At 39.8% G+C, this 12,431-nt stretch overlaps 1 protein-coding gene across 1 annotated transcript in view; it reads left to right on the top strand.

The window, feature by feature from the left end:
• The first annotated feature begins 7,297 nt into the window (after nucleotides 1-7,297).
• The window catches only part of LOC127654700 (amine oxidase [flavin-containing]-like), a 68,293-nt gene continuing 63,159 nt past the window's right edge, over nucleotides 7,298-12,431 (top strand). The window contains exon 1 of the mRNA XM_052141990.1: nucleotides 7,298-7,385. Within this exon, the coding sequence (XP_051997950.1) occupies nucleotides 7,337-7,385 (49 nt within the window). The 5' untranslated portion in view covers nucleotides 7,298-7,336. The remainder of the gene's footprint in view (nucleotides 7,386-12,431) is intronic.

Genomic DNA, 12,431 nt, shown 5'->3' with positions numbered 1-12,431 from the left:
TCTCTTTCAGCTCCGTCCTGAAACAGCCTTTCAAAAGCATATGTTTCTGCTGCCGTCCACACACCTCTAAACTAAAGGCAGTACGCCTGCGATGCTTGGGCGGGACACGAATAACTGCCACTTACCGTTATATCCTTGCGTGCAGCTGCGAGGAGTGCAGCTGAATACATTTGTCATGGATACATTTTAGCCACCGGCTAAAACATATTTGTAACATTTTAATCAGAGCAACCATTTTACGATTCATTAGCACTGCCAAAATGTTGCAAACAAACCGTTGAGACTTCAAGAAGAATCAAATCACGTATAAAACAGTGCATTCACTTGGATTTCCAGATGTTGGGCCAATAGCTGCACCTGCGCATGCACTCAGACAGTCAATTTACTTTAATAGCATTCCATTGTTTTGATCATTGCATGTGTAACATAGCGGATGCCGACAACAACATCTTATCTCACAAGAGATTCGATAAAGCTAAGGGGAGTCTCTCTGGCAGACAATATTTTACTCACAGACCAGGACAGAGAAGTTTGCAAGCATTGGACTTTGATAACGATTTGTGTGTAGAATAGAATTCAAGATCTCTGGAATTAGCCACACGTTCCAGTACACATTTTTTCTTTATTTTATCTGGTTAATTAAAAAAAGAAAAAGTATTCTTGTAAAAATTGTATTGCCATTGGGGATCATTTAGACTATGTAAGCCTCTTACAAGTTTATTCCACTGCTTTTACTGTGGGGTTATATCTATCATACCAGTCTGTATGTGGAAAATGTCAGTATTAAGTCTTTTCACCGTTTATTTCACCATTAAAGTCTTTGGCTCGTGATACATAATAGCAGCAAGTTGTCAAGATAATCATGCACAGTTATGATAACTATAATGATTGCATGAGGAGTACATGACAAGTTCTATATGTATAAAAAAAATTAAATGTTGTGTTGTTTCTCAAATACCTCTACAATAGTAATGCATTCACTCACTACAAATTCCTTTATTCTATTTTGATGAAAATGTACCGCAGTGAAATTATGACAGTTTGCATGCTGGACAGGTTTGTACTCCACTACAAAACTGACAGCTTTTGAGTTCCACACATGAATCTAATAAACAGTGCCCTTTTGTTTTTAAATACTGACTGTCTGCCTTGCGCTAGCTGTCTTGTTACACATACTTTGGCTCTTCAATACAGTGTGACTTTCAGTAGAGCTATAATTAACTTAATGGCTAATTTGCATGACAGACAATCCACATGATAGCTGTCAGTTGAGTTCTCTGTAATTTTTATGGCTGCCCTAAGACATCCCCCCACTGATATACACAATGGGCTCCAAAGTTAAATGTCACATTACATTGTTCTCAGACCTCCCATTAATTCTAGAACATTCCAGGTGTAGCACACGTGTATGATTTGTCATCTCTGACAAAGTAATAATTTAAGTAAAACTGACAAGTAATTTAAACAAAACCTGGTTAAAGTAGATCACATGGAGGTTACTATTAATTGTAAACACAGTCCCAATTTTGGCCCAAGCTTGTGAATTTTCCTACTTCTGTGTCCAAAGGTAAGTAAAAAATATGTATGTAATGTATGGTAAACAACCAAAAAGACACAAACATAAACACACGATGGTCAGCTGCCTGTAAACATTCTCTCTCTCTTTCGCACCACCGTCTGCAGTCGGCCTTTATCCCTCTCAGAGGCTTGATTAGCCTGATAAGAGACCGGGTGTGTAGAATCACAACCTGGCCCCGCCCTCCGCCCTGTCACATTCCTCCCTTGTTCTCTCAGGCCGGAGAGCCCACAGCATGACATACAACCCCCCCTTTCCCTAGGGTAGGGCATGCCCAAAGCCCCGTCTGCCGGCAGATCATCCCCGCCCTCCTGAATCTGGGAGGGGACAGGGGGAGGGAAACAAAAATAATTAAAATAGAGGTTACTTCCTGTAACAATGTAGTAACCCCCCCCCAAAAAAAAAAACCACTGTCAAATTTAAAAGAGAGGGAAAAGGCCAATGCGGAGCGCCAGTGAGAGAGAGAGAGGAGAGAGAGAGGAAAAAAACACTTACTTGCCGGTTCTCCGATATGCCGTAGCATGGTCCTCGGCCACTCCTCCACCCTCTAATGGACGACAACTGCGCCTCCCCGGGCGGATCGGAGGCAGTCCTCTAGCCCCTGCCGGACGAAAGTGAGCCCCTCCCCACTCGCGGTCACGGTTTCAGCCCCCGCTGTGTTTCAGCAGCTGGTAGGTGTCTCCTCCGCCCCTGGCAGTGGGCCTGACCGCTCCAGGCGGTCGGCTAGGAGCCCCTTCTCCCCTCGCGGTCGATGACCAATTCCTCTGTTTCCAGGCGGCTGAGCTCCTCCGTCCCCCGGAAGACGGCTGTGGCTGCTCCATTGGGGTGGATGGTAGTGGCGAGAACTCCATGTGGCGTATCCCTCCTCCTCCCCCTGTTTTGGCACCAGTTAACGTAGTTCAATGGAAAGGAGGAGGCAAGAACTGGCTTGACAATATAAATAATAGTTTAATGGTAAACTGAACAAAAAAAGACACAAACATAAACCCACGATGGTCAGCTGCCCGTAAACGTTCTCTCTCTCTCTCTCTCTCTCTCTCTCTCTCTCTCGCATCACCGTCAGCCTTTATCCCTCTCGGAGGCTTGATTATCCTGATAAGGGACTGGATGTGTAGAATCACAACCCGGCCCCACCCTCCGCCCTGTCAAAATGTAAAAAAAAAAACTCTTTACTGCCAAGAATGTTGTAAAGGGAGGCAGTTACAGATATATGCAATCTATACAGAGTTGGTGTGTTCCCTATTGATTCAGTTCACTTGATATTGCAATGAACACTACGGCGAAAATCCCTTTTCCACAACCTAGTTGATGCCCTTGTATCATAATGCCAGTCTTATGATTGGCAATGATGTTTGATCCCCGCCCCTTTTGGTGCACATTTGCCCTATACAAGCAGGCACTCAAACATAATTTCATCAGAATTTTCTTCCTTCAAGACTGACATTGTCTCATCTTGATAGTGACGGATCATCTCATTGTGATCAGCCCTCTCTTCACCGTCGATGGACACCCTTCAGCATACGGGGTTCCCTTTAAACACATCAGGATGTTTTTTGCCTGAGTCCAATGCCTGCAGCGAAGATTCACCCACCCCCTCAGTGTTCCAGCAAAGAAGTCTCTCTGCCTCGCCACCATATCTGGTTCTTCGCTCAGCGAGACATCTACCCGCTTCCCACAGCATCCAGGCAGGAGTTGTATCCTTTCAATATATATAATATAATTCCGCCCAAGCGACATAAAACACACTAAAAGATCTGCTTGTGTTTACGCATCTTTTTAAAGATGTCATATCGCAAGTGTTCCTGTGAGTGACACATCGCTCCATCAGATCAACCCTCCTTCTGAGGGACGATTCTGCCTCTCGCGCCCTCCCGACCGCCCTCCCCAACCCTCCTCTGTCTTAAATCTCAAGGGACCACATGAAGAAGCATGGCAGGGCCGGGAGGCAGAGATGGAAGAACCCGAGGAGGATTTTGTGCTGGCGCAAGCCCCACAAGCCCCTCGGTCTTCCCACGCAGTGTCTTTGTCAGTGCAGTATGCACATTACAACCTCCAACCCTCTGTGAATGTGCGCGGTGTTGTCGTTTTTGGTGGGTCTGATGATGATGATAATGATGCCGTGTCCTTCGCGGCATTGGACAAGAATGGTCCTTGGAGGTTGCTGCAGCCTCTTCCCCCAGCCCCTTCCCCCAGTCTCTGTCCACTGACAGAGAGCCTTTTTGCATCCTCACACATCTGGCGCTGCATGCTACTAAATTTACCTAGCAAGGCCATCGGAAAGGTGATGGGTAATTTGGTAATTCTTGTACCGGCTGGTTAACGCTCGTGGAAATGCGTGACGCTGAGAAAGCCGCATTGCTTGACACCCCGTCTCCCCGTAAGATGCGTGGTGAGCTCTCACGAGTGTATCAGACTGGGTGCAAAAAACAATCAAGCTTGACTATACACTCCAATTTGTGTGCCTGCTGCCTCGATTCAACGGCATTATACCATCCACGGTTCCGTCACGAGACACACCATTGTTACGAAAATAGATTAACAATCTCCTTGTGAAAGATGCGACAGACTGCCAAACTCACTAAGGGTTTTACAGCCGCTATTGGTAAAACGGCCATTCAAAATGTTAATTCAGAAACAGATCTTATCGCAAAACCGCCCACGGGACTGGTTTGCGCCAATAGATCTAAAGGGTAGATTGCATACTTTCACATCCGAATTGTACCACGCCACAGGCGGTTCTTGAGATTTTCATTCGAGGGGATGCCATATCAATTCAAAGTCCTTCCATTCGGATTGTCTCTGGGCATGTGCATGTTCATGAAATGTATCGATGCGGCACTCGCACCTTTGAAGATGAACAGCACATTCTGAATTACCTCGACGATTGGCTATTAATGGGCCAATCGGAGGCTCTGCTATGCGAGAACAGGGACTTGATACTTCGCCATTTGAACAGCCTGGGTCTCAATGTCAACTAGGCAAAGAGCACACTTTCTCTCAGCCAACAAATCTCCTTTTTGGCAGTTCAACTCGACATGCGTGCGCACCTCACATCTAGACCATTCATCTGCATCTGTCTCAAACTGGGGAAAGCATTTCCACTGAAATCTTTTCAGAAAATACTGGCTTTTATGGCAGCAGCATCCATGTACATCACCGTGACTTGCCACTGCCTCCAAATCTTTATCAGCAGGGTGTGATGATGAGTCAGGTTTTCAGGTGGAAAGTGGTTACCACAGATGTGTCTAACACGGGTTAGGGTGCGCTGTGCGTTGGACGCCCGGCTTTCGGCACTTGGACGAGTGCGAAATGGCGTGGCACATCAACTGCTTGGAAATGCTAGCCAACTTCTTATCAGTGAAAGCTTTCCATTTTGATATAAGGAATCATCACGTTATGTTTCTTTCAGACCATAGTGGTGGCATACATAAATCGCCAGAGTGGCACTCGATCGTTACAATGATGAGCCTGGCACAATGCCTCCTCGTGTGGAGCGCACACCATCTCCTCTCCCTGGGTGCGACATATGTTCCGGGATGTCTGAACCGTTGAGCAGACATGTTCCTCTGCCAGGGACTGATGCTGGGGGAATGGAGAATTCATCCTCAGACGGTTCTGAGGATTTGGGAAATGTTTGGCAAAGCGGAAATCGATCTATTTGCCTCTGCCCTCTTTGGTACTCCATGTCCCAAACCCTGCTGGGAGTGGACGCCTTGGCCCACAAGTGGCCGGCGAAACACAAATACATCTAGATATCTAGCCTATGCTAAAAGGTCAGAGGTGTTTTGCCAATTGAATCCATAAACATCTGATTCTTTTAGCCACTTCCAAGTAGGGTTCCCATGTAGCAACAATGCCTCCTTGTGGCTAACATAGTAACTGAAGTTTTAATTTCCTTAATAGTTCACACAAACTGAAATATTCATTATTTACTCATGTCATTCCAAACCTGCGTTTATCTTTGTTCCATGGATCACAACATTTTGACTTTATACTTTTCCTTACAATAAAAGGATAAGAACATGATACAATACAAGGACAGCACCAGAGGCTAGAGAGAAAACAAAGTACTTTCAAAAGCAGTCAATTTGAAGCTTGTGCTATATTTACAGTTTTCCAAAGCTATAAAATATTTTTTTTGTTAGAAAGGATGACATTTTAGTCATTGTTCGGTGAAAATTTTCCCCTCAGCGTTCACATCTTTCAAAACGAGTCGTGCCAGATGTTAAAGGAATGGTTCACCCAAAATGTTTAATTCTCTCATCGTTAACTGTTCATAAGAATATCTCAGCTCTGTAGGTTGATACAATGCAAGTGAATGGTGACCAAAACTTTGATGCTCCAAAAAGCACATAAAGGCAGCACAAAAGTAATTCATAAGAATTACATGGTTAAAGTAAAACATGGATTAATCCATGTTGTCTGAAGCAATACAGTTGTTTTTGGCTGAGAACAGACTGACAATTTTCGAGTATAAATCTTGGCATCAGCAGTCTCCTTGATGATCAGATTTCAAGATCGATTACACTTCCTAGCACCATCTAGCGATCTGCGCAATTCAAGCACTAGGAAGTGTAATCAAGCTTGAAATCATGATCACGTCTAGAGACTTCAATGGCTAGGTGTTGTGAGAATCAAATTTTGTTTGTGAACTATTCCTTTAAGCACATATTGTTTTTCAGCTTCTCAAATTTCTCGTGACCCCACAAAGTCTAAGCACATGCAAGCCAAAGTACTTTTGTACTTTACTCCTTTTTTGGGCACTTTATTCACTGTAATTGCATAGAAAAGAGCAAGGTGAATATCTAAATCATGTACTTATTTTTTTGTGTTTGTGTTTTCACTGTAGTCAAAGATTAATATTTTAATCCTTTTACATGATGTCTAACCTTGCAGCAATAAAATATTTTATGATTGTCTCTGCCCAAAACAATTGTATGGATAAAAGCATTTATGGAATATGTCCACTAGATAGAAGCCAACTCTTTCTAATTCAGTGGCTCCAAAAAGTATTTGAACACCATGGCTACACTTAAAAATGTGTGGTATCATTGCATTAATAAATCAATACATAAAAATGTATCACATATATATCATATTGCATAAACAAATAAGTATATACTATATATATATATATAGTAATACAAATACATAATAACAATAATAATTAAAACAAAGCAACAACAAGAAAACATTGCACAAGCACACCTTTCAAGCAAAACATTTCACAAGATGATGTTTGTTATGTATTTGGACACTTTTTGTTTGTCAAACTAGAACATATCCATAGATACCTAACATGTACTAGCGATACTAAAGCCCACTAAAGTGAATAAATAGAATATTATTTTAAAGTGTTACCATAATTTTTTAGCCCTTTTATTGCCCCTACTATACAATATACAAATTAAATTATTAATCTAATTATACAATCTAATATTCATATATTTACGGAGATTCTGGTAATCGCATACAGGGAGCTTTAACATTGTGATTGCACTGCATAGATATTTTGTGCACATTTTGTGGAGTCTATGAAAAATTAACTCGCACACATTACAATGCACCATGTCCTAACTGCCAGTAGAGGGAAGCTTTGGTGTAGTCACCCCAGTTCTCTTCCAATCTGTCATTTCTAAGGATAGGAGAGTTCGAGTCGGGGGCGGGGCTCAGGGCTCAGAATGCGCCCGTCTCTCGCTGCTTTTAACACAGATGCTGAGGGGCTGTTCTGCTCTGAACGTGAGATAGAGGAACAGCACCATGACCGCGAGCACATACGACGTGATTGTGATTGGCGGAGGTATCTCAGGTTAGTGTCATAAAAATTGCGCATAAAAACTTTATAGAACCTCAGTATAATTACTCTTAAATAAACTTTATATCACTGGACATTACAGGCGGCTGATACTATAATTATAGCTTTTTATGATAATCGTTGAATAATGTTAGAAGCGCGAATGCCCGGTGCTGAAACGACCATCCCATTTCATAAGAAGCGTATGCGCCTTATCATAACATTGTATTATTGTTACCATAAAACAATGGTGTATATTTATTATATTTTAACCAGGATCATGTTAGAGATGTTAGTTTGTCAAAAGGACAGGGTTAGTTTTTCAGAGTTTATTTAGCTGTCGGTGTCACCTGAGCTTGCTCTTCCACTTCCGGGAAATGCTTATTTCATATTTATAACGCCAGTGGTCGAGACCGTTATCACTGTGTAGTAAATGATGCAAGACGAACAGTGAATGGAATTGTCAGGCATTGTGTTTCCAAATTATATCTGAGTATTTTGAAGTAGGCATCTTTTAATATTATGAATTTATTGTTTATACGGTTTTAATTCTGTGTTTGTTGTAGCTGTAACTGCACGTTACTTTTTGTCGTGTGCATCTTCCCGTCATGTTCTAGTAAAATATTTGAATATCTAGGGAAATGTGTATGACTCAAACGTGTTTATAAAGATTACTTCATAAAATAACAGTCTTACTTGTGAAGTGCAACAGGTTCAGAAGATCTACTGGGTGGAAACTGCCAATATACTACTACTTTGGCTTTGTACTGTATTTGTAGCACTTGAAATTGTTAACCTAAGTTCATTTTAAACCCTGGATTGACATAACCTTGTGTGTTCTTTTTCACACTGTTCATACTATGCCCTTGGAAAGTAATTCACATTGTTTTACGTAGGCATTTTCAATGCTCTGGGGCAGTGCTGTAGAACCAAGGTTTAAATTGTGTACTGAAATAATGACCGTAAAGAAATAGTTCACCCCAAAATTAATATTATCTCATTATTTACTCACCCTCATGCCATCCCTATGTGTATGACTTTCTTTCTTCTGCAGAACACAAACAAAGATTTTTAGAAGTGAATGGTGACCAAAATTCTGAAGCTCCATAAAGCATATAAAGGCAGGATAAATGTAATACATATAACTCCAGTATAACTCCAGTGTTTTAACCCTTAAGCAGACCAAAATATACGTAACTCCTTTTTTACTGTACATCTAGCTGTCTCTAGGCATGATCATGATTTCAAACTCAATTACACTTCCTACTGCTTGATGCATGCACAGAGTGTAGATGGTGCTATAAAGTGTAATCTAGCTTGAAATCATGATCACCAAGAAGACTGCTGATGTTAAGATTTATAGTGAATAAGGAGTTATATTTTGGCCTGCTCTCATGCAAAAGCGATTGAATCGCTTCATAACACATTGATTACACCACTGGAGTTTTATGGATTACCTTAATGTGGCCTTTTATGTGCTTTTTAGAGCTTTAAAGTTTTAGTCACCATTCACTTGCATTTTATGGACCAACATAGCTGAGATATTCTTCTAAAAAATGTAGTTTGTGTTTTGCGGAGGAAAGAAATCATACACGGATGGCATGAGGGTGAGTGATGAGAGAATATTCATTTTTGGGTGAACTATTCCTTTAATTTAAAGTTTTAAAGAGGTCAACCAAGGGGTAAGGTGATAAGCATATACCTGTCAGACACTTTGGTATCACAATAATCCCAGTCAGATGAAAAGCATGCATGGTCCAATTCAATTGCCCCAGCAGTAATCTTGATGCTGTAATTCATGCCTCACTAGAAAATTCTATGAAGAGTCTGTTTTTATTTATACTGTATATTTGAATGCAACATTGATTTGAAAATATATATGTGATAAGGATTCTGCTTCTGTCAGTCCCACCATGTGTTGGGTGATTTATTTTCTCACCAGAGTAGTGCAAAAACAGCATAAAATCCTTATGGTTATGACTTGACTGGAAAAGTCCAACTGACATAATTACATACAGACTCAAATATGTATACCCAGCTCACATACTGAATATTTCACACACTGAATGAAATATTGCTTGGGTTAGCACAGAATTGTTGGAAACAGACCCAAAACGAAAAGCCAAGAAAAACAAGAATTAATACAAGTCAGATAATAATATATATTTTTAATTCTGTGGGAATGAACATGTCTGTATCTGGCTAGGCTTGAAATGTATGTACCGCAACCTGCAGTTTAATTACCAATTACCTTAACTCAATTTAGGCTACTCACATTGCTTGACTTTATGTTTCAGAAAACAAAGGTCTGTGCTTTAAATTAGACCAGAGCAACTATCACGTAACCAGAGTTTCAGTCATTCTACTCTGCTTGGAAAAAAAGCTGATGGGTGAAATCAGTCATCATTATATAACAAAAGCACACATGATGGACCATGAACCCAGTGTCACCCAATTCATTATTATAAAACCATCACCAAATCACCATAAGAACTTTGAATTTCCAGCCAAGTTTCCACACTTTAAAAATGTAGTGTATCATTTTTGCATCCCACTTATTAAGCAAATTCCACTAGGAATTTTAAGCAACGTTACCTAAAAAACTATAGTGGGCTATGGCCAAATTAATGAGTTTCCGTTCAAAAATGTTTACTTAAAATACTGTGCCACACCAGCTAATACATTTAAGGTTTTTTTAAACCTAAGAGTTACCGAACTATGCAATTTAAGCTCGTTTAGCTCAATTGTAAGTGCCATTAGCAGCTTCAAATTCTATGTTCTGTTCATTTACTTTCAATTAACTTTAAAATAAAATGACCTGAAGAAATGACAGACAACTGGTGAAGGTTTGTATTGTTGTTTACAAATTTACAATCTAAAATAGATATTCATGCTCTCCTAGAACCAAATGCATTCTCAAATACAAAAATAGTAACAAAATCATGACGATACACAACAAAACTTAAACACAAGTGGGCTATGCAATGACTTAAAGAATGTCAGTAAATCTAAATAAACGCAATTGAAAATGCATTTTAACAGACTGCACACTGCAGAAATATATGCAGGTAGGAGGAAACTCTCTGAACTAATACTGTAACAAAAACACCAGAAACACATTGTATTTATAAATGAAACTATTCATTTAAAAGATCTTTTCAACTTGGCCAGACATTGCCATCATCAACACCATTTGCTGTATGACCTCAAAAAAGAAAGAAAATGTGTCAGCTTGTTTGGGTGGCTAATGTGAAGGGCATAAAGTAGCCCAAAAAGTCAGTGGGCTGTCACTGACCTATGTTTTGACAAATGTCCCCAGCATATTTTCAAGGACAATCAACACATTCAGTGGGTTGAAAGGCAACTTTCGCTCTTCCTGCTGCAAAGCATTGATGGCATCTGCTCCTTTCTGTGCTTGGTCAAGCTCCTCTACCTAAATGCATAGAAATAATCTTTGTCAAAATGTATATTAACAGTTTCCATTGTATTTATTTGCACAATTAAATATCCTCAAAATCAATAATTACAGAGTAAAAAGAAAAGTGATGCGTAAAGGTAAAAATACCCAACCCAAAAATTTAAATTCTCTCATTTACTCACCACCATGCCATCCCAGATGTGTATTACTTTTTTCTGTTGAACACAAATAAAAAAGCACATTAAAGTGGCATAAAGTAATCCATATGACTCCAGTGGTTGAATCCATGTCTTTAGAAGTGGTATGATAGATGTGGTTGAGAAACAGTTCAATACTACAGATCGAAACTATTCACTATATTCCTTGTAAAGCTGCTTTGCTTTGGAACAAAAGAACGCTATACAAAAAAATTGAATTGAAGTACCCAAAAGCAAAAAGTATTTGAAATGGCACAATAACCACAATGAATAAAGAGGTCAATCAAAGCAAATAAGATTCCTGTAATGACATACGTAGTGTTTTATAAATACACTTGACCTGAGTGTAGTAAATACCAGATTATTCTAAAGAAAAATTTTATCATTCCTCCTTTGCTTTGCATGGTTGCATTTGGCACCATGTGCCCTATTTTAATAGCACTAAGTGCAGCACTATGCTCTGAAGGGGTCATGTCATGAACAATCAGATTTTCCTTGATATTTTGACATATAAGAGCTCATTCTACTTTAAAAACATACTCTAAATTTAAGAACTGAAAACTTAATCCCCAAATGCAATAAAAGCATTTACTGAAACCAAGCTGCAAAACAGCTCATTCTCTACTTCCAAGACTACCAGTTGTCAATAGGGGTAAATTAATTCATGACCGCCTCTACAGCGTAAAAACATTAACGCCTACTTTACATCCTCATACCCTTTGAGAGAGAGCAGGTCAAACAGGCTTATTGTGGCCTCACTATTCTTGATCACCAAAGGGGGCCCAGCTGGACTATTTTTGATTATTTTTGTATATATTCATGCACTAGACAGACATCTTTGACTGCTTGATACATACAGTATCTTGGGTTGCCTTTAAAAGACACTGTGTCAAGTTACAACTCTCTTCTCTTTCATTCAGTCTCTTGCTATTTTGAGGACAAATGCGTCATCAATGCGTTCTTTCGCCCATCTGCACTATTTTTAATTACTGGTGTATGAAAACATGCACTAGATGGATGTCTTTGACCGTTTGGATGCGTTTTTGGCAATGTGCATTTCAGTGCACGATGATACTGGATACTGGACATGTGTGCATCTTCATTGTGCTTTTGACTATGTTGTGTGGATGTGTCTTCAGCATATATCAGTGTGGATTGCATGTGAACCAGTAATAAATCTATTTAAGCTTTGCAAAGGAACTGTTATTGAAGGATGGCGCAGTTAAAAACATTTGGACCCGATCGCAAAAAAAAAAAAAAAAAAAAAAAAAAAAGAGTAAACAGTTCCATTCATGAATATTTCAAATTCATTGTTTATGGTGCTGAGTGTTAACTGTTGTACTTGACATGAACAGTTTAATTTATTCAGATGCAAATGCGGTTCTCATCAGGATTTGTAGGCTCCATAAAATGATATAGGACGTAAGTATTATTAATTATTTTCAT

The sequence above is a fragment of the Xyrauchen texanus genome, chromosome 14, assembly GCF_025860055.1.
Source record: "Xyrauchen texanus isolate HMW12.3.18 chromosome 14, RBS_HiC_50CHRs, whole genome shotgun sequence".
NCBI classification, from domain to species: domain Eukaryota; kingdom Metazoa; phylum Chordata; class Actinopteri; order Cypriniformes; family Catostomidae; genus Xyrauchen; species Xyrauchen texanus.
The sequence above is the reverse complement of the archived record's forward strand: the minus strand, read 5'-3'. Positions and strand labels throughout refer to the sequence as shown.